At 40.0% G+C, this 25,068-nt stretch overlaps 2 protein-coding genes across 2 annotated transcripts in view; one reads left to right on the forward strand and one right to left on the reverse strand.

Moving 5' to 3' along the window:
• LOC139449933 (uncharacterized) overlaps positions 1–25,068 on the forward strand; it is a 238,979-nt gene that overhangs the window by 111,351 nt on the left and 102,560 nt on the right. Inside the window, exons 4-7 of the mRNA XM_071231546.1 lie at positions 7,078–7,206; positions 19,233–19,356; positions 21,798–21,930; positions 23,233–23,367. Of these exons, the coding sequence (XP_071087647.1) occupies positions 7,078–7,206; positions 19,233–19,356; positions 21,798–21,930; positions 23,233–23,367 (521 nt within the window). The remainder of the gene's footprint in view (positions 1–7,077; positions 7,207–19,232; positions 19,357–21,797; positions 21,931–23,232; positions 23,368–25,068) is intronic.
• LOC139449932 (neuronal membrane glycoprotein M6-a-like) overlaps positions 19,582–25,068 on the reverse strand; it is a 242,031-nt gene continuing 236,544 nt past the window's right edge. Inside the window, exon 8 of the mRNA XM_071231545.1 lies at positions 19,582–19,592. The gene's annotated coding sequence lies outside the window, so the exon portion shown is untranslated. The remainder of the gene's footprint in view (positions 19,593–25,068) is intronic.

Consider the following 25,068-nt stretch of genomic DNA (forward strand, 5'->3'; position numbering starts at 1 on the left):
GGGTGAGTGAGTATGGTTTTAAGCTGCTTTTAGCAATATTGCACCAATATCACGGCAGGGGACATCAGAAATGGGGTTCACACATTGAACCCACGTCGGGAATAGAACCCGGGTCTTCGGCATGACGAGCGAACACTTTAACCACTAGGCTACCTGACCGCCCCCCATCTACCTGTGGGTATTCTGGGTAAGAATATAGGTTCCCAGCTAACTTTGTCATTAGAGGCCACTAAATGGATGGGGTAGTCAGGCTTGGTGACCTTGTTGATGCAAGTCAGCATCTCCCCTTTGCAAGGTTTACTGCTCAGGGGCAGAATAGATTCCCAGTACCTTATGCTTGTCGAAAAGGTTGTGTGAGTGAGTATCATTTTACTCTGGTTTTAGCAATATTCCATCACTATCATGGTGGGGGACACCAGAAATAGGCTTAAAAATTTGGGGAATTGAACTCTGGCTTTCGGCGTGATGAGCAAATGCTTAAACCACTAGGCTACCCTACAACCCTGTTGACTGTTGAGAAGTAGTGATTAAATATGTGTCATCATGCCTTTGTGGCACCAGATTGTTTCCAACGCCATCAACCATCCGTGTGCCTCGTCCAGCATATACTATTTGTAAGCCTCTGTGATATATCTGGAAAATTACTGACTACCATGTAAAGAACCATATACTTTATTCGACATAATAAGCGCTCAGGGCGCTTTCAAAATTAGAGTTGAAAGATAAATTTCGTGGTTTATGCTGACAGCCTGCAGTGTTTATGTACGACAGATATATTTTTCTAGAATGTAATTGCCCATAATTAAGGGTGCATGTAACACACGAGTGTGTATTGTACGCGAATAAATAAGTCTTGTGAACATTGATCAATCGGAAGGGGTGCTAATTGGGATTGTTCACTACCCAATATATTAGCAAATATCTCCGTGGGTGCTTATTAGAGCGGGGCGCTTATTACGTCGAATACAGTATATACAAAAATTATATTTATATGGCCTTGTTTGGAGATGGCTGGGACAGTTTAGAGGACGTGTCTATATAGATGGCCATGCCAGCCACATCTTGTTGACAACAGTCCTGCCTGTCTCCTCAAGTGATGTACATCTTTAATGAAGCAATAACCTGATGTCCAGCTAAGTGCCGATGGTGTCCAGCTGAGGATTAGTTAAGGGAGACCAGTGTCCAGCCTTGAGGTCGATCTCCTCTCAGTGCTTACTGAATTGGCAGCGATATGAATGTCCACACTGCTTCTGACAGAATGCATCATGGAAGAAAATTGGTGACTGGTCTGAATCATTTTGTAGTGGAGTCAGTGAGCGTTTAGCCTGGGATTGTCAGAAAGACATGAACAGCACTGTGGGTAATCCAATAACGGGGAATGGTCTTTGGGTCAATATACTACGTGTTTATTGCAAGACCAATAATAGCAGTGTCAGGAACAGGATCCAGAATCGTTGGTGACATATCATGGGTTATACCGAGATTTCATCAGATTAGGACTGGTAATGAGTAGGAGGGGTGTTCAGAGGGAACACTGATACTAGAGAAAATGTTCAACTGAAATTATTCATTGAACTTGGACAGTTTTTCGTCAGTAGGAAAAACGTGGAGTAGGTGCAAGAAGACATGAGAAGAGTTTCTTGTGAATACAATAGGGGCCAAACCATTATATCTTCTTGAGGGAGTCTTGGGAATTTTACGAAAAAAAACATATGAAGGTTGTGAATACCAGAAGAAACGAATTTGTTACAGTTTTTAATGAAACAAATAAGATGTTAGTTGGAAAGAACCAATAATAAGTTTTGATTAATGTTAAAGGTTTAGTGTCTAAAACATCTTGAAATAAAATATTTAACACAAATACAAACAGACGTTTGCTAGGAATATTAATCTTTCATAAATATTGATTAGTATTTAAGGTTCAGTATCTGAAACATCTTGAAACAAAATATTTGACACAAATGCAAACGGATGTTAGCTGGGAATATTAATCTTTCATAAATACTGATTAGTATTTGAGGTTAAGTGCCTAAAACATGTTGAAATAAAATATTTAACACAATTACAAAGAAAAAGATGGTAGAAAAGAATATATAGCACAATTTAAGAAATCTTTTGCAAGATCTTTTGTAGGTTCATCAGTTAATCAAAAAAGGGAATTGGTCTTGACTTTCATATAACCATGTAAGTTCATGATTAAAATGTCATGTGAATAGCCTGACACTTGTGAAGGGTGCTCCAGACCCTAATGGCAGCATTATCAAATATCACCAAACATCCTGTGCTGATATATATGGAAAATTTCAACAGGTCCAAATAAGTTGTGTTGATGGTGTTGGACTGGTGCCCTGAGAAGAATGGCCCTAGCCCATGTTTTTATTAAACCCGTGAAGATTCCGGGGTAGAATAGGTCTTCAGCAAACCATGCTTGTCGTAAAAGGCGACTAACGGGATCGGGTGGTCAGGCTCGCTGAATTGGTTGATGCATGTCATTGATCACAATTGTGTGGATCGATGTTCATGATTTTAATCACTGGATTGTCTGGTCCAGACTTGATTATTTACAGACCGCCGTCATATAGCTGGAATATTGCTGAGTGAGGCGTTAAACAACAAACCAACCAACCATGTTTTTATAGCTATTGTGTAACTATAATCTCTCCTATCTCACCTCCACATCAGAGTGTTCAGATCTGATCTGTTTACATGATCTTGATCAAATACCGTATTCTATGTAATAAGCGCCCTCTAATAAGCGCCCACAGCGATATTTGCTAATATATTGGCAGGCGAACAATCCCAATTGGCACCCCTTCCGATTGATCAATGTACACAAGACTTATTTATTCATCTATAAACAGACTCGTGTGTTATATGCACCCTTAATTACGAGCAATTAAATTCTGGAAAAATATGTTTGTCGTGTATAATACGCACAGACTTTTCTTTTGTATCATTTCAGGCTGTCAGCATAAACCACAAAATTTATGATCTTTCAATTTTTTTTCCACCAAAATTATATTCTAATAAGAGCCCCCTATTTCTAATTTTTAGAGCACTCTGGGCGCTTATAATGTCGAATACAGTACTACATATCCCACCTGGGAGGAAAAAAATTAAAGGACAATAAATCTCTTATATTTGCCACAAAGAAAACATTGATTTCTGAGTGGGAAAATAAATCTCCCCACTACCATGCAAAAAGTTGCACATTGTTTCAAGTAAATGAAAGTAATGTGACACAGCACAAGTTAACCTCAGCTCAATGGAACAGCATTTAATGTGTTTGAATTCTTTCACAATGACAGTTTTGTGTCTCTGTATTTATATCACTGGCCAGAGATGGATAAATACAGGTTATCACGTGTGTATGTTTTGGGATGGCAAATATCCTATTTTAGGAATAATCATTGTATTTAGCTAGCCTTGGCATGTAAAATACATAGTGTTCATTCCTAATACAGGATATTTACCATCCCAGAACAAACAAGCGTGATAACATCTTTTTCACGTAATATCATTCTTAAGTTCCCTTGTCGAAAAACTCTCATCTCTCAGAAACATTACCTTAACATTGCAAATTTTCTTGGGTGAGGTGAGGTGAAATTGGGTTTAACGTCGCGTCCAAGATTATTGCACTTATTTAGCGACGTGCATGTATGTGTGTGTGTGGTTGCTTGTACTAGTACGGAGTGATGCCGATTTATAGTGCTAGCCCACTGAGATACCATGCCACAGTTTAACATGAATACCCCACTCAGACACAGTATACTGACTCTGAGCCGACCAGTCCTTGTTTTAGCCTCTTAATGCCGAGCGCCAGACAGGGTAACAACAAGTACCATCTATTAACGTCTTTTCGTATGACACAGCCGGGGATCAAACCCCGGACCTTCCGCTCTCCGGGCGGACGCTCTACCACTAGACCACGGAGGCGGTCAAATTTTCATGGAATGTTCGCATCGTTATATATTACGGTAAGTGATTTGTCAGTCGGACGATGACAGCAGTCAGTATAATTCCAACTGAAACCTGAATGTTAGGAGTGGTGTCAGGACAGATATCCAAATAAAGCCACAAAACACTTTCCATATCGAATAGAAATCTCTGCTTAAAGCAGTGTCGATTGTACAATTCCGACTATATCATGAGCATGTGTTTATGAATTGCTATCACATAGTGATGATACCAGGTGTCCATGAAAAGGTGAATATATCCCACCGGTGGCACCAATCACAAACCCATGCAAAGTCAAGTTAATTGTTCACCTGAAAAATGCACAGGAACATATGGTACAAGTCAAAATATGGAACTGCATCGGACATATTTTTTGTCACTGATGTGTCAACTTTGGAAATGTCCTCCACATATAGCTTTAAAAGCCTTGAATGTTGTAACCTTGATCAAACAACTTCTGAGCAAGAGTTGTACGATCTTCATTGAAATCTTGGTAGAAGGAGCCTTGAATGTTGTAACCTGGATCAAACAACTTCTGAGCAAGAGTTGTATGATCTTCATTGAAATCTTAGTAGAAGGAGCCTTGAATGTTGTAACCTGGATCAAACAACTTCTGAGCAAGAGTTGTATGATCTTCATTGAAATCTTGGTAGAAGGAGCCTTGAATGTTGTAACCTGGATCAAACAACTTCTGAGCAAGAGTTGTATGATCTTCATTGAAATCTTGGTAGAAGGAGCCTTGAATGTTGTAACCTGGATCAAACAACTTCTGAGCAAGAGTTGTACGATGTTCATTGAAATCTTGATATAAGGAGCATGCCTGATTGTAACTCAAACGTTGTGAAATGTAAACACCAAAGGCTGGAGCTGCTGGAATATTGCTCGACATGAAGGGAAAATTGACTGTTGGAAAATTGACGTCATCCATCTTGTCATACAGTCTTGAGGAGAGTGTTTTGTCACTCTGAATCTTTATGCATAGATCTAAATATGAAACAGATGAGGTGGTCTCACTGGTCTTTTTTATTTCTACTTCAGGTTGGTAAGTCAGTGGAATGGAATTCAGTGCTCTTGAATGTTTTCAGATCATTGATACACCTAAAGCTCAAGATAAACTTCTTGGCCAAATTACCTTGTTTTGACTTTGCCAATCCAAGCAGAAATTCCGATTCAAATGCATAAAGAAACAGATCCGCAAGACGGGAAGCACAGTTGGTGCCTATGGGGATGCCTACATCTTGCCCAATCGTCTTATCCTCAAAGTTTACGTAGATGCTATCAATGAGGACATCCAGCATTTCACATATTTCTTTCTCAGTAAACTTCAGATGGCATTTGCTTTCCTTTTGAACAAATTGTCCTGAACCTCTGAAAATAGATAACTGTATCTGTGGTCCCCATGTTTTGTAACAAAAGCCCCATGAATCAATGAATGAAGTTTTTCCTTAATTTTGTCGTGTGGGACAGTGTTGCACAAAGTTGAGAAATCAAATGTTTTGACAGAATTGGATTTGGTTCCTGAGATTGCAAAAAGTCAAGCAAATCCTTCATGTTTTTGAAAATCCACACAGTGTTAATTCCACTTGTCTCAAATACTCTCAATTGCCGGCACATTTTGTTTTTCTGCCTTTCACAGCAGTCAATTGGTCCACCCACTAGAGTAACTGTCCTTTATCAAAGGGAAGCTACTCTAACCCTAGTGTCTGAGACATTTGTGTAGAGTCTACATGGCTTGTCATCACTTCAGGTGGTCATAACAATACAAACAGAGTCAGATGTACACATAGCAACAAAACAAAACACAGTAACAATACGGACATATTTCGGCCAAATCTAACTGTTTCGGGGAAAAGGACCCAGGCCACAGAGGTTGACAAGCACAGATATGGAAAATGATCCAGCCCGGCTGGTATCCTCGCTAAATTGTTTTGTAATTTATATCTCCAAAGTTGCCCAAACTTGTAAAATGTCTCAGTTACATCCTGGTTTTCAGTGTATTAAGCTATACGTTTGATAATGATAGCAATTATCCCAGTAGATTCTGCAGATTCCCGATGGTTAATTCTGATTTGATCACCAATTGAAATGTGCGATGCCATGTTTGTTTGTAAACACTGAAAGTAGTACCTATCTGACCTTTTATTTTGCATCTTTAACCATATATGACCCCATCGGATACCATGTTTATTCATTGGCTTTATCCTGCCTAGAAACCAACCCATTATATGATAAAAACGCATGTACCCCTTGTGATACTGCGATAACCTCTCCTACCCTTGGGAGCATGGGTGGCCCAACTGTGAACCTCTAATCTGAACTTCCTGGACATCAGGTAATAACTTGACCAGATCGTCCAATTAAAATATTTTAATATTTCTAGGATGTTTGGCCAGCAGTATGGAAATTAATCCCGTTTGGCTAAAAAAAATTCAAAAGTCTTGGTTCCCAGGCACTGCCTGCATCATCACAAAGTTCATCGCATGTTTCCTTTTTTATTTCCATTTTTAAAAAAACAAAATAATCCTTAAATATTCCAAGTCCAAATGTGGTCAGCTACTGTATTCGAGTACTTTACTGGAGGAATACATTTATGTAGGGAGGCATTATCCCAGGTTGCTTGTTTAGTAGGTTACATACAAGTTTGAACAAAAAAAAGGAAGAAAAAAGACACCGCCCACCCACACTATATTTTCAAAAACCATTCCCTGAGAACCAATTCTTTTATTTTTTTAAGCCTTTGCAAGCCTTTTTTTCAGAAACATGCCTCTATTAAGTGAGCATGAATGGTTTTATGCCACTTTTTGCAATTTTCTAGCAATATCACCAGTAACTGGCTTCACACTTTGTGCCCAATTAAGGAATCAAACCCGGGCCATCAACATGATGGGCGAACACTTTCAGCACTAGGCTACCCCACCAACCCCTGTATTTCGTCAGGTATGGCATCTGTCAAGGATCTACAAGTTTAGGAAAAATAACTGTGCCCTGCTTGCTCACAACATTCTACCGTCATATCTGGTATCATTTTTGCCCAATACAATATGATTTTGATGAAAACATTTCATCATCACACAAATCTTTTCCTCCATGTTTGTAATGCTGCAACTTCGACTGTTTCAGGGATGGGCTACAGCATGGTCCTGGTATCGACGTTATTCGCACTGTACAATAACACGTATATCGCCTGGATCCTCTACTATTGGTTCTCATCTCTGAACAGCCTTCTACCCTGGCATGCTGATCTCACAGGTATATATTTTCTTCCAATCTTTGTATCTGGCCTTTAGCTAAGGTATAAATACTGAGACCTTTACATGCAATGATTTGATAATCTTCATTACAGTTACCTCCCTTTGGTTGGTTGACCTGGTGTAATGTTGAACCCTTGTTTCTCTTGTTTCTTGTCATGGGTTCTCTGTGCTTCATTCTCTTGTTAAACTGAAATACATGGGGATTTGGGTTAGAATATAGGTCCCTGGCAACCTCTGCTGGTCATAAGAGGCGACCAAATGGATACGAGGTCAGACTCGCAGACTTGGTTGATTGCATGTCATTGTATGCCAATTGTGTGGATCAATGTTCTTGATATTAATCACTAGATTGTTTGGTCCAGACGTGATTATTTACAGACCGCTGTCATGGAGCTGTGATATTGCTGAGTGTGGAATTAAAAATCAATGAATCAATGAATCAATGAATCTCCCTATCATCTACAGATATGTTTTATTATTTTGGTCTAAGTCAAATTTACTCACTCTAGTGTGGTTCCCAGTATAACCACTAGTCCCTCTCAGTATTATTGACCATTTGATCTAGATACACAATAAGAGGGGCGGTCGGGTAGCCTCGTGGTTAAAGCGTATGCTCGTCATGCCGAAAACCCGGGTTCGATTCCTGACATGGGTACAATGTGTGAAGCCCATTTCTGGTGTCCCCCGCCATAATATTGCCGGAATATTGCTTAAAGCGGCGTAAAACCAAACTCACTCACTCACTCACAATAAGAATCCATGAAAATAGGGATGAAACCTGATCTTCCGCAACCCATGCTTGCCGTGAGAGGTGACTAACAGGATTGTGTGGTCAGGCTCTTAGACTTTGTTAATTGAATGTCATTGTGTCCCAACTGCATAGATGGATACTCATGTTGTCAATCACTGGATTGTCTGGCCCAGACTCCATTATTTACAGACCTCCATCATATAGCTGGAATATTGCTGAGTGTAGTGTTAAACAACAAACAAACAAAGATTCACAATAAGTAACATTAGCCAATCATTTTCTATTACTTAGAATCACATCTGCCAGGTGTCTTTGTTGGAAACATAATTTAAAAAACATAGGGTAACCGTTAAGGAGCGTATATAAAAGTCTCAAAGAGGGAACGGTGCTGACAGATCAAGGATCATAAACAGACTAATCTGGGATTCGAACTCATGATCATCAGATCCAGGCACAATCAAGGTATACAACTCAACATAGCAAATTGGGACCTTTTAGGTCATTGGTCACCTGTGCTCTCTTGTCGACATGCAATAGGTCAAGTCAATCATGTTTGAAGGACGACTAATGTGGTTGTATGATTGACCTGCCAATTGAAATGAGTGAGTGAGTGAGTTTGATTTTATGCTGCTTTTAGCACTATTCCAGCAATCTCATGGGGTGGGGGGGGACACCAGAAATGGGCTTCACACATTGTACCCATGTGGGGAATCGAACCTGAGTCTTCGGCGTGAAGAGCGAACGCTTTAACCACCAGGCTATCCGACTGCCCCCTATTTATTAAAAGTAGAAGTTGATTTGATTTAATTCTCATTGTCCTCCAATTGCAAACTCCTCATGCAGACACTAAAACAGCTTAACTAAAGATCACAAAAAATTTAAATGAGGGACAACTAGATAAGAACATTGTATATATTATTTACCATGGACAAAAGCAAGGTACAGTGACCTGCATTCTGGCTTTTTCTTCTGGGTGTACTCAAATGAATAGGAGAGTTGATAAAATCAGTTTAGAAAAACTGGTACACATTAACACAAGAACGGTAATGTCTGGCCATAGTAAGATCAGGCCGATGAATGGTGGTGATTTTGGCAAGATAAGTGTCTGTTATTGTTGGAAATCTGTCTTGACATTTCTGTGGCTAGTATCAGATTCTCACATGAAACAGAACTGACGAAACACTGGTATACCTGCAGTCCTTTATGTGAGGGAAATTCCTGTCTTAGGTTTTGAGATATCCTTGTTCACCCAATGTCAGTGGAATGGTCCTGATCCAGATATCTTCCATATTATTACAATCTTCTGTGTATGGACATAACAATATCATTTCTTGTCTAATTTGTTGAATTCTTGACTAGACAGCATCAGAAATAGTCTTAGACAATTTCATATTTAAAAGCATTCAAGGTTTGGCAGTGTCTTCACAATCTGTGAGATGAGGTGAGGTGAAAGGGGGTTTAATGTTGTGTTCAAGATTATTGCACTTATTTAGCTATGTGCATTGTGTGTGTGTGTGTGTGTGTGTCTGTCTGTCTGTCTGTCTGTCTGTCTGTCTGTCTGTGTCTGTCTGTCTGTCTGTGTGTGTGTGTGTGTGTGTGTGTGTGTTGGTAGGTCGGGGGAACATTGTACAAGTGATTGCTATTTCTGGGTTATTTTAGGAGAAATAACACACCATGAACATGAAACATTGATTGCTACACTTTAAAAGGACTAGCATCACAGGAAATTGAAGTTTTGTATTTTGCTTGCTAAAGTGGATGATTAAGCTTCATGTAGGCGTTTAATGGATTGTAAAGAAAAAGGAGAAATCTATCTCCTTGAGATGAGTTTACATTATTTCTTTGTAAGAACAAGGCCAATTTAATTACCGGGTACTTGTTTAAAGAAGGTATTCCCAAAGTCCCTAAAGGCAGTAGGGAAAAGAAACTTAGATATTAATCACCTTTAAGAATAAAAGAAACCAATGACCAAATTGATATCTTTATTATGTCTATACCCATATTGTTTTGTGTATTATACATGACCACCTTTCTGGAGATAATTTGTCGAGGGAAAAAATATCATCCTTTCATATGAGGCAGGGGTTCGGAAACTGTCATATGTGCCGGACATGTCCGATTGGGAGTCTCAAATGACATTTAAATTTTTCTGTCTGGACATTTTAAAAAGTATTGTTCGGACATTCTTAAATTTTGACCTGACATGATCAACAGTTAGGACTGAGCAGTTTCTGTCTGCAGTTGTAACACAATGAAGATTATCTACACTGACAAGCTATGTTTGTTTTGATTGCTGTAAATACATCATACATTGTAATTTGAGTGAAAGGTGTTTACAACTGTACATAAATACCTTGCATCATCGATGTACCTCATTATCCTCACAATGCTATGATACGTAACCTCAGACAAGAAGCGAAAGCGTGACGACAGCCAGTCGACCGATGCAGATCAGTCGAGCGGATCTGCCAAACCCTCAAAGTCTGGACGATCATTTTGTAAGTCGTGGCTAATGACTTTCACTTGGTTGACATACAATGAGGATTTGAAGATTTAATTGTTTTCAGTAGCTAGTCGTACATGTATATTGAATCTTGATTGACTGCCATTTTGCTTTCTGTGACGATCGATATCAATTTTTTTTATGGTCAATAATTAAGTACAGATGAAACATGTATTCAAATAAATATTACTATCAACGATATTTTAGTATTTGTGATTATATTATCGGTCTTGTTTTTAAGTAATCTTTAGTTTTAAAAAATTGGGATTTTAAATTTTCCGGACCCCTGATATCAGGTGAAGTTTTTGTTGAAGTCACAATAGCAATGTAACCTTAAATTTTTATATAAAACGCTATTAGATTTATACTGCCAGACAAAAGAAAGTATATTCTTTAAAGTTGGATTTGATTAAAACTTTACAAATGTTATCAAAATGTTACTTGGCTGAAACCAGTTGCTGGAACACTGCAAACGTGAAGTCCAAATCACAACTATGATACCCGTATCAAATACAACACCATCAAATAACCATTTCTTTTTAGCTGCAATCAAACAAGTCCGAATTTACTACCCGGGTACCCACCTCCCTGTTACCCGACCCTACCCGGGTACCCACAGTAGGTCTCAAGAGATAGGTACAAAATGTCCGATTGGGCATTTTGTTACCAAAGCACTGGCAAAACGTATTTAGATACATGTATTAAACAAATGGGTCATGCATACACTGAAGTTGACTCAAGTTATATCTATATTCAGAGATATGAAAAGTCAGAAGGAATGCGGACATTTGTGACTTGTAGTGTAACCATAGAGTTCTAGATACTTTTTGTCATTAGACAATATATCACGTGACTAACCAAGGGTCCGGGTAGTCCTGTGGGTACCCGGGTCCTACTCAGTACCCAGCCGACCCTGGGACCCAAGTTACCCGTCCCAGCCCTACATGGGTCAGTACCCACCCGACCCGGGTACCCGAGTTACCCGTCACAGCCCTACATGGGTCAGTACCCAGCCAACCCGGGTACCCGAGTTACCCGTCACAGCCCTACATGGGTCAGTACCCACCCGACCCGGGTACCCGAGTTACCCGTCACAGCCCTACATGGGTCAGTACCCACCCGACCCGGGTACCCGAGTTACCCGTCACAGCCCTACATGGGTCAGTACCCACCCGACCCGGGTACCCGAGTTACCCGTCACAGCCCTACATGGGTCAGTACCCACCCGACCCGGGTACCCGAGTTACCCGTCACAGCCCTACATGGGTCAGTACCCACCCGACCCGGGTACCCGAGTTACCCGTCACAGCCCTACATGGGTCAGTACCCACCCGACCCGGGTACCCGAGTTACCCGTCACAGCCCTACATGGGTCAGTACCCACCCGACCCGGGTACCCGAGTTACCCGTCACAGCCCTACATGGGTCAGTACCCACCCGACCCGGGTACCCGAGTTACCCGTCACAGCCCTACATGGGTCAGTACCCACCCGACCCGGGTACCCGAGTTACCCGTCACAGCCCTACATGGGTCAGTACCCACCCGACCCGGGTACCCGAGTTACCCGTCACAGCCCTACATGGGTCAGTACCCACCCGACCCGGGTACCCGAGTTACCCGTCACAGCCCTACATGGGTCAGTACCCAGCCAACCCGGGTACCTGAGTTACCTGAATTACCCGATTTACCCGTTAGCACTTGTGTGTTATATGCACCCTTAATTATGGGCAATTAAATTCTGGAAAAATATATCTCTCGTGTATAAACATTTCAGGCTGTCAGCATAAACCACCGAATTTATCTTTCAACTCGGTTTTTTGCGACAAAATAATATTCTAATAAGAGCCCCCTATTTCTATTTTTGAGAGCGCCCTGGGTGCTTATTCTGTTGAATACGGTAATCATACTCACTGAGGGACTTTTCCCCTCAACTTCCAGACAACAATCATTAGAATACGAAATAACGACTTATTGAATTAGTCATAAAGCCCAACACATAAGCGTCTTTTATGTGGGCACATGACACGTCGTCTCTGTACCGTTATGGAAGAAACAGGGTTACTAAGTGCCTAGAGCATCAAGGGAAGAACTCTGCCTGTCAATACCAAGCCAGTCAGTATTCATTCATGCATATACATTACAATGTTCTATGTCCAACCCCTAGGCTGTATAGTCTTGTGAAAGGGAATATGATGGAGCATTTCTATTTCTCATGAAATCAAATTGGCATGCTTTATTTTCACTAGAGAAGTGTTAAACATATTATCAGTCCCCTATGGAGAGAATCTATAACCAATATCTTGCTTTTGCATTAGGCTGATTAACTTGTTTTAACCCCTTATGTGATAGATTTGGATGAATATCTAGAGGAAATTGTGATTGTTCCAAATTTTGTGTGTGAAGGACTTATTGATGGGAATTTGTTGTATACTATAGAAATTTTCTATTTTTATTAACCTAATTGCTAAACAAATATTGTAAAGTTAGTTTAGCTTAAAGGGTAGTTGTCGGCAGAGGTACTACAGAAACGTACCCCACATATGTTTCTGTATACAGAAATGTATCCTAGCCCAAATCAAAATACAGAAACGTACCCTAGGATGAGTTAATTCTGCTGCAGGCCGCAATGCGAGTAACTAGTTCTTTAGGTATTCCTCACTTCCTGTATGCCAAATCGTGGTTAAATTCAACATGGCAGTACTGTCATACTGTTGTATGAGATGCATTCCAGGGTATCATATAGAAAACGATCATACACTGTGACGTACATACATTAATCTAATATTCCGTGATGCTCGCATACACTCGTAATCGGCAAACTGGAATAACAACATGAACCAGTTTTGGTTTCGGGTTGGGGAATATGGACTCGTCCACCGTTTCGGGTACCTGGTACGTTTCTGCATTCTAATTTTGGCTAGGGTACATTTCTGTATACAGAAACATATCTTGGGTACATTTCTGTAGTAGCTGTGGCAACAAAGACCCCTTCGGCGTTAGTTTAGTTTTATAACAGAAATTATGTTGAAAACAAAGGTGAATGATTTACCCCAAGTTTGTTAAGCATATTTTTGTTTTGGGTATCCAAATGAAAACATTTACTTTTCTCTTTCAAACAAATGGTTACATGTGTATTGACTACTTTGATTTAAAAAAAAAATATTTACCAATAATAGAAGTCAAGTGGTTAACAGTTCAATGTGGATGCATGTATGTCAATGGACTCAGAGTGAGAATGAGTAATCGACTCCTAATAACTGGTGAAACCTGAGAGATTTTGTACGCTTATGTCTAACTGCTTGGCTTTATCCAGCTTGTTGGTGGAAGTGGGGCTCAGACACTGGGACGGGGCACACATTGATCCTGGCCAGTTTTCAGTCAACAACCATCCTGTTAGTGTGTAAAAGCGTCTTTTCTACAGATTTACGGTGTAGGTGTTCCCTGGGAAGGGGACAACAGTGGTGTTCCATGACTGTAAACAGGCCATGTCTGTCACTGAATAGAAGGACAATTGACTGAGGTACAAGAGAGATTTGAATTAACTGACTTTACCAAGGAATGAACATGGAGCATCCTGATTGATTCCAGATCGTTTCACAGAAAATGAGTCACGTATTACGTATCCCAATTTCCCAATAGTCTGTTGCCTCCCACACAGTACAATGTCTATCATATTATAATAATGCAGTTAAGACAGAACTTGATTAAAGAAGCCTGAGGATGATCGTGTTCTGTTTACCGCTATTGGTTAACAAGGAGCAGTGAATCAGTTTCAGTGTTCATGATTATTATTTTTTCATCAAACTAATTATTTTGTTTTTTATATTTCTAATGTTCAAGATGTTATGATTTTCATGCTCTCAAGGTAATTCCAGTCTGATGTTTTCCCTGAAATGTGTAAAAAAGACAAAATGTTGAAGCATTTCAAGATGGCTGTTTTAGCATGGAGGTGATGGTGATCACACATGGTTTAACTGTTTAATAATTGTCAGCTTGCATATCTGGCAGTTTGTTGTAGGTTTAGGTGCCAGTTCAAAAGTTTGATGTCTGATAAATCTCAGTTCCTTAAGTTTAAGGGTGTGTGTGTGCGTGTGTGTGTGTGTGCGTGTGTGTGTGTGTGCGTGTGTGTGTGTTAATATCCCTGCAATTGTCCATCTGACAAAATCAACTTACCTGATTTCTCAATGTATTGTGTTGTACCTAAACAAAGCAAAAACTCCAATCATGAGATCGTGGTCACTTTCGGGGGAAGTTGAGGGGAAAACAAGTTAACTTGGCCTCCAAAGCTGTTTGTAGGAGGGCTAGGGTTTGATCGTTAGCGACACTAAAATATGTTTGTAATTTTTCACAATAGTGCGTTTTTGAGTATTACTGTACGGGCTCGATTTAACTATAGATAATTTTTTAATTTGAAGTTTACACGATATACGGCTTTTCCATTGGACAACAGGTTGGTCACATGACCGCGAAATTGACGTTCATAAGTGTATGAACGACACAATTTGACGTTCATACGTTTTTCACGAGGCCGGGTTCTTGAATTGACATAAACACTGACGGACTACTTCCACATTCGTGGGGAAACCCCAGGGAATTCCCTACCACGAAAACATACATAAGCGTTCTTTCTGATCATTTAGAACCACAACTCTTGGTCTCAGCGTTTCAGTATACGTTTAAAAATGTCAGAGAGCGTGACTACATGATTGTTCACGAATATACTCGCTGCGGCCTATCCTAATGAACAAAAGAAGACATGCACATCTAAACTATCGTAGTATCGACTCGATCCGTGTCTAGGCTGACATTGACCGTCTCCAGCAATCTATGAATTTACCTTAGTGTCTGTTTGGCGCATCTTTATACACCTTTCAATGATCGGCCAGTTGATCAATGATGACTAACACATCTAACCGCCACAGGTTCATTAACAACTTCGGAAGTGTCTCCCGTCACGCGTTTATCGTGTCGGCCATTTTGACGTCTTGTACTTGATGTAAATGTATTACGACGCGCTGTCATTGTGACTGACTTATTGAGGTAGTTCTTTACAGACCTTTCTCATCTAATGAGGATATGATCTGAACACATGTGCTCTGTAAGATGTTTCTGAAGAGCAAGTTGTGCATACATACGCCCATGTCACCTCTCTTTTTAAGGAACTATTTTACTCCGCGATGTAGCTGGCTGTTGTATGGCCGTCAGTGTAAACATGAAGTCACACATACTAAATAAAATTGTGTTTAGATCTTGGCCTACATCCTTTGGGGTAAGAAATTGTGATAAAAAAATTATAAGAATTGACTTTCACTTTGTGTGAGTTCATTGGAGTATTCTTAATAAACTATGTTCATAATAAACACGCTAATAATATTGTTATTACGAACTAAAATTAGTGGTCCTTGAGTTCGTTAAAACCGTAGTTTACTGTATATAAAACCTGCACCAGCGCAGCATATTATTGAAAAGTTCAACCAAATCTTTATGTCAACACGCACTTTGTGCATATAATATAAAAATAAAAATTGTTTCTGACTGTTACTTTCCCGTACAACAATGATTTGAGAACACACTCAATGCCTCCAAGCTCCATGTACCATCTACAGCTACATCACTCGTCCCTATGTTATACGTAGTTAGCCATACTTTCTGGGGCTTGATGTCATCAGACTGTGGGTACTGGAAGATTATGTACACTTGTATCTTTATGTTTTTCAACAATATGTTTTTACCGTATTCGACGTAATAAGCGCCCCGCTCTAATAAGCGCCCATGGTGATATTTGCTAATATATTGGCTAGTGAACAAACCCAATTAGCACCCCTTCCGATTGATCAATGTACACAAGACTTATTTATTCGCGTATAATACTCACTTGTGTGTTATATGCACCCTTAATTATGGGCAAATAAATTCTGGAAGAATATATTTGTCATATATAAACATTTCAGTCTGTCAGCATAAACCACGAAATTTATCTTTTAACTCTGTTTTTTTCACCAAAATAATATTCTAATAAGAGCCCCCTATTTCTAATTTTGAGAGCGCCCTGGGCGCTTATTATGTCGATTACGTTAATTGACATAAAATCTCGACACAGTTATCTGAAGTCTGGAACTTTATTTATTTAGACTAGTCTATCCATCTGTCATGTCTATTTTGCAAGTTTCATCAATTTATTGGACAAGGGTGCAACCTGTGTTTGTCTGGAGCAACTAGGTTTTCATGTCAACATGCATCTGAATGAAGTTCCTTAAATTGAACCCTGCTGTGCAAGGTAATCAATATTTTTTAGGGGGCTATGGGTATGTCTCAAAACTTAAGTAAGATTTTTATCCTGATTTGAAATTTTGAACTGGTCCCTTCATAATTAGTGAATTCCTGAAGGTGCCGTTATTGGAATTTGATGATGGTTTATTAGTTTGGCAGTTTGGTATATTAGCAGTCAAAACCTAAGTTGTAAATGCTGTGCTATAACTGAAATACTATTGAGGGAGATTCTAAATCCCTCTCACTGTAGAGTCATTTCAGTGAGGTGAGCTACTAGCCCCATGAATTTGTGTTTATAGCTCCCAGTGTTGTTAGTGTATTATCAACTGGTTTGTCTGGGCCATACATCAAGTGAGTCCCACATGGGTTGTATTTTTGCATGAGGCTTACCGATTAATCCAGACCTTGTCATTCTGATTCCACCATCGGCGCAGCAAATTGTTGGGAATATGGTGATGAAGTCTAAAGCGATATTCATTCTTTTTTCTATGCTTTGACACTGGAATTTGTTCTTGCCACATGAATAAAACAGTGATATGCCCCCAATGCATTTAGTTTTGTAATTACGGACCAGACAAAATGATGTGTTGAGCATGGAAAGGGCTTAGTGACATTTTTTAAAAACATCCATGCAACGTCTAAAACACGTCTGGCTTTGTTCCTTCTGGATAAGGGGCTGGGTAGCCCAGTGGTTACAGTGTATACTCATCACACCAGAAGACCTGGGTTTGATTCTCCATATTGGTTCAAAGGGGTTGTGTGGTATAGTGGTTAAAGTTGTGGGGGTGGGTAGCATAATGGTAAAAAGTGTATGCTCATCACACCAGAAGACCTGGGTTTGATTCTCCATATTGGTACAAAGGGGTTGGGTGGCATAGTGGTTAAAGTGTATGCTCATCACACCAAAATACCTGGGTTTGATTCTCCATATTGGTACAAAGGGGTTGTGTGGCATAGTGGTTAAAGTGTATGCTCATCAAACTAATAAGACCTGGGTTTGAGTCTCAATATAGGTACAAAGGAGTTGGGTTGGGCTGTGATTAAACTGATTAGACTGGACATCCAGGTATTCATTGACTTGATTAACTGATTGAACTTGACATCCAGGTATTCATTGACTTGTTTAACTGATTAGGCTGAACATCCAGGTATTCATTGACTTGATTAACTGATTGAACTTGACATCCAGGTATTCATTGACTTGTTTAACTGATTGAACTGAACATCCAGGTATTCATTGACTTGATTAACTGATTGAACTGGACATCCAGGTATTCATTGACTTGTTTAACTGATTAGACTGAACATCCAGGTATTCATTGACTTGATTAACTGATTGAACTGGACATCCAGGTATTCATTGACATGATTAACTGATTGAACTGGACATCCAGGTATTCATTGACTTGATTAACTGATTGAACTGAACATCCAGGTATTCATTGACTTGATCAATTGATTGAACTGGACATCCAGGTATTCATTGACTTGTTTATCTGATTAGACTGAACATCCAGGTATTCATTGACTTGATTAACTGATTGAACTGGACATCCAGGTATTCATTGACATGATTAACTGATTGAACTGGACATCCAGGTATTCATTGACTTGATTAACTGATTGAACTGAACATCCAGGTATTCATTGACTTGATCAATTGATTGAACTGGACATCCAGGTATTCATTGACTTGATTAACTGATTGAACTGGACATCCAGGTATCCATTGACTTGATTAACTGATTGAACTGAACATCCAGGTATTCATTGACTTGATCAGTTGATTGAACTGGACATCCAGGTATTCATTGACTTGATTAACTGATTGAACTGGACATCCAGGTATTCATTGACTTGATTAACTGATTGAACTGAACATCCAGGTATTCATTGACTTGATCAATTGATTGAACTGGACATCCAGGTATTCATTGACTTGATTAACTGATTGAACTGAACATCCAGGTATTCATTGACTTGATCAATTGATTGAACTGGACATCCAGGTATTCATTGACTTGATTAACGGATTGAAATGAACATCCAAGTATTCATTGACTTGATTAACTGATTAGACTTAACATCCAGGTATCCATTGACTTGATTAACTGATTAGACTTAACATCCAGGTATTTATTGACTTGATTAACTGATTGAACTGAACTTTCAGCTATTCATTGACTTGATTAACTGATTGAACTGAATCAGTGCGTGTGTGCGTGTGCGTGTGCGTGTGCGTGTGCGTGTGTGAGAGTGTAACTTACCTTAGTACCTCATTCTCCTCTGATGATGTTGCTCACACTGTCAACCACCAGTTTTGCCTGTTCCAGAATTAACTGCTTTCAAACCACTGTAACAGTGTTGACTTCACATCCCTGTCAACTTTGAAAGAAATAATTTTCACATAAAATCTAACAGGTAAGGCAATGCATGTATAAAAAAGTCAATGTGAAAATGAGCCAGAATATGTGTCATGAATCCCATTGTATTTTTCAGATATTTCCTCGAAGGCCTCTGATACTCTATTGGAAACGCTACCTGATGTGGTGGAAATCGGCAGGAATCACACAGATATAGAAGTAGTACCTGAAAGATTAAAAGAAGCTGAAAACTATTTCTTGTAAGTTGAATATCAAATAGTATGTGTATATATTAATCCTATTCCACAGTTCAGGTCAGACTAGATTCCCAGTGAGTGAGTGAGTGAGTGAGTGAGTATGGTTTTACGCCGCTTTTAGCATATTCCAGCAATATCACGGCGGGGGGACACCACAAATGGTCTTCACACATTGTACCCATGTCGGGAATCGAACCCGGGGCTTGTGTGACGAGCGAACGCTTTAACCACTAGGCTACCTGACCACCCCAGATTCCCAGTACCTCATGCTTGTCATAACAAAGTGTAAGTCCCCTCCAGACTCCATTAAATACAGACCGCCGTCATATAGCTGGAATATTGCTGAGTGCGGCGTTAAACATTCAACCAACCAACCAATCCCTCCTCTGGATTAGTGTATTGACCTTTTTGAAGCATACAGGGTGAGTGAGTGTATGAGTGAGTTGGGTTTGATGTCGCTTTTAACAGTATTCCAGTTATATCACGGCGTGTCAGCTTAATGTGTGAGGAAAGCCCAAAGTGATGCTGGTCTCAGACGTTTACCACTTCGGTGAAACCCATGAGCACTGATATGGTGCTGACAAACCTAGAAACATAATTGAGGATTCAACCCACAATCATAGGTTTCTGGCGTGCCCAAGGGACGCAACTCTGCACAGCAAATCGCAGCGCCTTATACAACTGGGCCACCCGTGCCCCCAATCGGAGCATCCTGCTCAAATATTCCATCAGAAACTTTATGGGTGATCAAGTATGGTACAATTTAACATATTGAATTATTTACAAACTGCTGTCATATAGCTGGAATATTGTTGAGTGTGGTGTTAAACAACAAACAAACAAACAAACAAACAAACAAACAAACAAACAAACATATTTTTCAACCAAATTACGTGATAACTGAATGCCAAAGTGATGTGTGTGTATTGCTGATGTAAAAAGTACCTGAAACAGACATATAAAATATTTTTTAAAAACTTAAAAATTCCTTAAAACATAACTGCTTTTCCTCCTCTCAGTAAACATGGTGTATTGGTGGGTAGACAATCAGAATTTTTGCCGTTTATATATCCCAGACCGGAAAGTTAGTATATTCTTTTGACTTTGATTTAAACTCATGTCTGCAATTGTTAGAGAACATTGATATAAATATTATCAAACTTTTTCAACATTAGAATAGTGTAAGTGTATTATTGTCAATCCCATGTTTTTAAGTGAACAGGAGAGGTGTAAATACAATTTAAGAAACCATGGCAACAAGACTGGAAGTGGGATATAATTTGTAATATTCACATATTGGATTATTTGTATTGTTAGTACATGCTTTTTAGAGAAATTTGTGAAGAATTTTTGGCAGCTTACAGGTACCCCATGCTGTATATCAAGGAGCGTTGGACCATGATTGGTTCAATGACGATCATCCTGACACATTTTATCAGTAACCAGTTCATTTTTTTTTTCACATGCATCAAACTTTGATAATTTTTCCAAAAGTGTTTTTTGGGCCATAACCGTAAGAACTTCAAAACAATAAAATCTTACTGAATACATGCCTATTCTCAAATTAGTGTAAAGTTTTGTCTTTAATGTATAAAGTTCATCATTAAATGTTCTAAGGGAGAAGATCCGGGGTAGAATAGGTCTTCAGCAATACATGCTTGCCTAAAAGGCGACTACGCTTGTCGCAAGAGGCGACTAACAGGATCGGGTGATCAGGCTGGCTGACTTTGTTGATGCATGTCATCGTATCCCAATTGTTTGGATAGATGCTCATGATGTCAATCACTGGATTGTCTGGTCCAGACTCGATTATTTACTGACTGCCATCATATAGCTGGAATATTGCTGAACAAAGAAAACAAAAAAACAAAACAAACAAAATCATTAAATGTTCATGGAACATGATGGATCAAGGGTGACTGAATCAAACAGATGTTAGTGAACCAAGCATCTGCTGCTTCAAGTGTAGTGGCCATAAAATTTACGAGTCCCGTGATGGGAATCCAACCACAGACCTTCTGATCAGAGGTCGGACGCCTTGTCCACATGACCAAAGTCAAGCTGACAAGGTAAGGATGTCATCTGTGGGATGACTCCACGCCCTGCTACATACTCCCCTGTCAACAGAAGGCACGTCCCGGGCAGCATAGTAGAGTACTTAGGCTTATTTTGCTCAAATTTAATATGAACGTGCTCAGCCCCACGTTGGGTGCCAATGTAGCGGCCATAAAATTTCTGAGTCCCGTGATGGGATTCGAACCACGGACCTTCTGATCAGAGGTTGGACGCCTTGTCCACATGACCAAAGAGGTTAACACTGTCAACAAGCTGACATGGTAAGAATGTCATCTTTGGGATGACTCCACGCCCTGCTACACAAGCATACCAATTCATACTCTCCAGTGTTAGGAATTACCTCTTACAATTGCCATTGGTTGTTTCAGTAAGGATGTATTAAACGTATCAGACGGCCTCTCGGACACGGGTCAGTTGCAGCTCCACCTGGTGGTGTGCTTGTTACTTGTCTGGCTGACCGCAGCCTTCATCATCATCTGGGGACCACATTCCATGGGCAAGGTAGGCACCAACAGCAGAACTACAACTCTCACACAGAACTGTCACACGTAACGAGACCACAAAACCATCACGCATGACACACATGACCATTGCACAAAACCATCACACTTGCTACCACGTACAGTACAGTCACACATGACCTTCACACGCACACACGCGCGCGCGTGCACACACACACACACACACACACACACACACACACACACACACACACACACACACACACACACACACACACACACACACACACACACACACACACACACACACACAATACAGTCACTAACACATACAGTACAGTCACACATTCACACATGACCTTCACATGCACGCAAGCACACATGCACACACACACACACACACACACACACACACACACACACACACACACACACACACACACACACACACACACACACACACACAATACAGTCACTCACACACATGACCTTCACACATACACACACACATACAATTCAGTCACACATTCACACATGATCAGACCACAAAACTGTCACACATATATTATATGTGGCTTTGCACAATCTGAAATAAGAAAACACTCTTCATTTCCATCAAATCATTATTCAGCTGTTTTCAACAGATGTGTATCACACATAATATGATATTGCTAAAATGTTCATAGTTCTATCAATGATGTGACTATCGCCAACATGTATGGATATGCTTTTACTCCCAACGTTATCAAGACATTGAGAAATAGGCCCATGATGGTAGAATATGTCTTCAGCAATCCATGCTTGCCGAAAAAGGTGACTGTGCTTGTCGTAAGAGGCAACTAACAGGATTGGGTGGTCAGGTTTGCTGTCATGGTTGATGCATGTCATCAATCCCAATTACGTTGATCGATGCTCATGTTGTCAATGACTGTATTGTCTCATCCAGACTCGATTACTTACAGACCGCTGTCATATAGCTGGAATATTGCTGTGTGTGGCGTTAAAACAACAAACCAAACCAAAACTCAAAAGAAATATGATAAGGCCATTAATTATTATTTTTGGAATCAAGGATCCAAATTTCATGACCCTATTTTCACCAAGGCTCGCTAAATACAATGTTTATTCCTAATGCCGGATATTTACCATCCCCAAACACACTCGCGTGATAACCTCTATATATTCTTCTGAAGAGAAGTTAAAGAACGTTTTCCACTATAATTAATCTGTCATGGCTGGTGGGTATTGCAACACACAGCCTTCCAATTCTGGGTGTTGTTTAACTTATCTTGAGTAGTATAGCTGTGTGAAACTACTCTCACTCATCCACTCTGTGTTCCAGGCAGCCTACATCACAGCTATTGCGCCTTTTGTCCTCTTGTTTACCATGTTCATCGCTCTGTGCCATATCGACGGTGCCGTCCAAGGAATCAAAGCCTTCTTGATGCCCAGGTGGCACATGCTAGGTAAAATACAGGTTAGCTACAGGCTATAAGATGTTCACTAACTAGCATTAGTTGTAGCTGTAGATAGTATCATGCTAGATGATGGAGGTTAACCATGGCTGTAAGATCTAGAAATAAGTTGTATTAGTTATTGCTATGGTAACATCTATACTTTTAAGTTCGACCCGTGAAGATCCGGGGTAGAATGGGTCTTCAGCAACCCATGCTTGCTGTAAAAGGTGACTATGCTTGTCGTAAGAGGCGACTAACAGGATCGGGTAGTCAGGCTCACTGACTTGGTTGATGCATGTCATCGTATTCCAATTGCATAGATCGATGCTCATTATGTCAATGACTAGATTGACTGGTCCAGACTCGTTTATTTACAGACCACCGTCATATAGCTGGAATATTGCTTAGTGTGGCATTAAACAAAAGAGAAAACAGAGATAAGCTTTTATGTTCATTAAATGTTTTCAATGTGTTTGAAAATTGGGGATTTTTTTTTATTTGTCTTGTACAGATGTGAGTGTGAAACCTGTTTCTTCCCTATTTGCTTGCCAGAGGCACCCTGTTAAGAATTGTGCATAAATCCCTGACAACTTGCTCCTTTTCATGAACAATATCTTGTGAATATCATTCTTGAATAAACATCTTTGTTACCAGACTTGAAAATCATAGCAGCAGCATAAACCTGGAATAAGTTAATTATAAAATCCAGACTGTTAAAAATACCTTTTGACACTACTAGCCCAAACATGGCCCTGTTTGATTTCCCTCATGGGAACGATGTGTGAAGTCCATTTCTGGCGTCCCCTGCCTTGATTTTGTTGGAATATTGCAAAAAACGATGTAAAACCTTACTTACTCACTCTTGTATCTGACCCATGTCTGCTGCTCCCGAATCACAATCCCATTACAAATGAGTTTAAAGTTGGTGAAAATTAAATGATGTTTTTGGTAGTCTTGTGTATTACTCCCCCATGAAGAGATCACCTGTTTTATAACAGTACACCTTTAATACACCTTGTGTAATATCATCACATGCAGAAAGAACTATTTTGGAATCCTTCGAATGGGGTGTCGTCAGCACTGTACAACTGTGCTCTGTAACATCTACTCTACTCGGGGGCACGGGTGGCCCAGTCGTCTAAGGCGCCGCGATTCGCTGTGCAGAGTTGCGTCCCTTGGGCATGCCAAAATCTATGATTGTGGGTTCGAATCCCGGTTCGCCCCGATTATGTTTCTAGGTTTGTCAGCACCATACCCGTGCTCGTGGGTTTCACCGAAGTGGTAAACGTCTGAGACCTGCATCACTTTGGGCTTTCCTCCCGCATTAAGCTGATACGCCGCAATATGACTGGAATACTGTTAAAAGCGGCATTAAACCCAACTCACTCACTCACTCACTCACTCACTCACTCACTCACTCACTCACTCACTCACTCACTCACTCACTCACTCACTCACTCACTCACTCTACTCTACTCTATGATAGACACTATTCTGCATGCATGCATCTCAAACTGTATTGTTTACATATTTTACTGGAGTCAAGTCAAGAGTTTATGTTGTTGCATATGATCTATCACAGAACTCGTTGACAAATGCATTTGAAATAGAGTATACAGACTCTTACTTTTGTATTGTACTAGTACAAGCATCATAGCTGTAGAAAATTTCAGAGAATCATTAATAAACAAAGTATTCTGTCGAAAGTATTCATTGCCCCC

This window comes from Haliotis cracherodii, unplaced genomic scaffold (assembly GCF_022045235.1).
Source record: "Haliotis cracherodii isolate W230 unplaced genomic scaffold, xgHalCrac1.p SCAF_8, whole genome shotgun sequence".
Lineage (NCBI taxonomy): Eukaryota > Metazoa > Mollusca > Gastropoda > Lepetellida > Haliotidae > Haliotis > Haliotis cracherodii.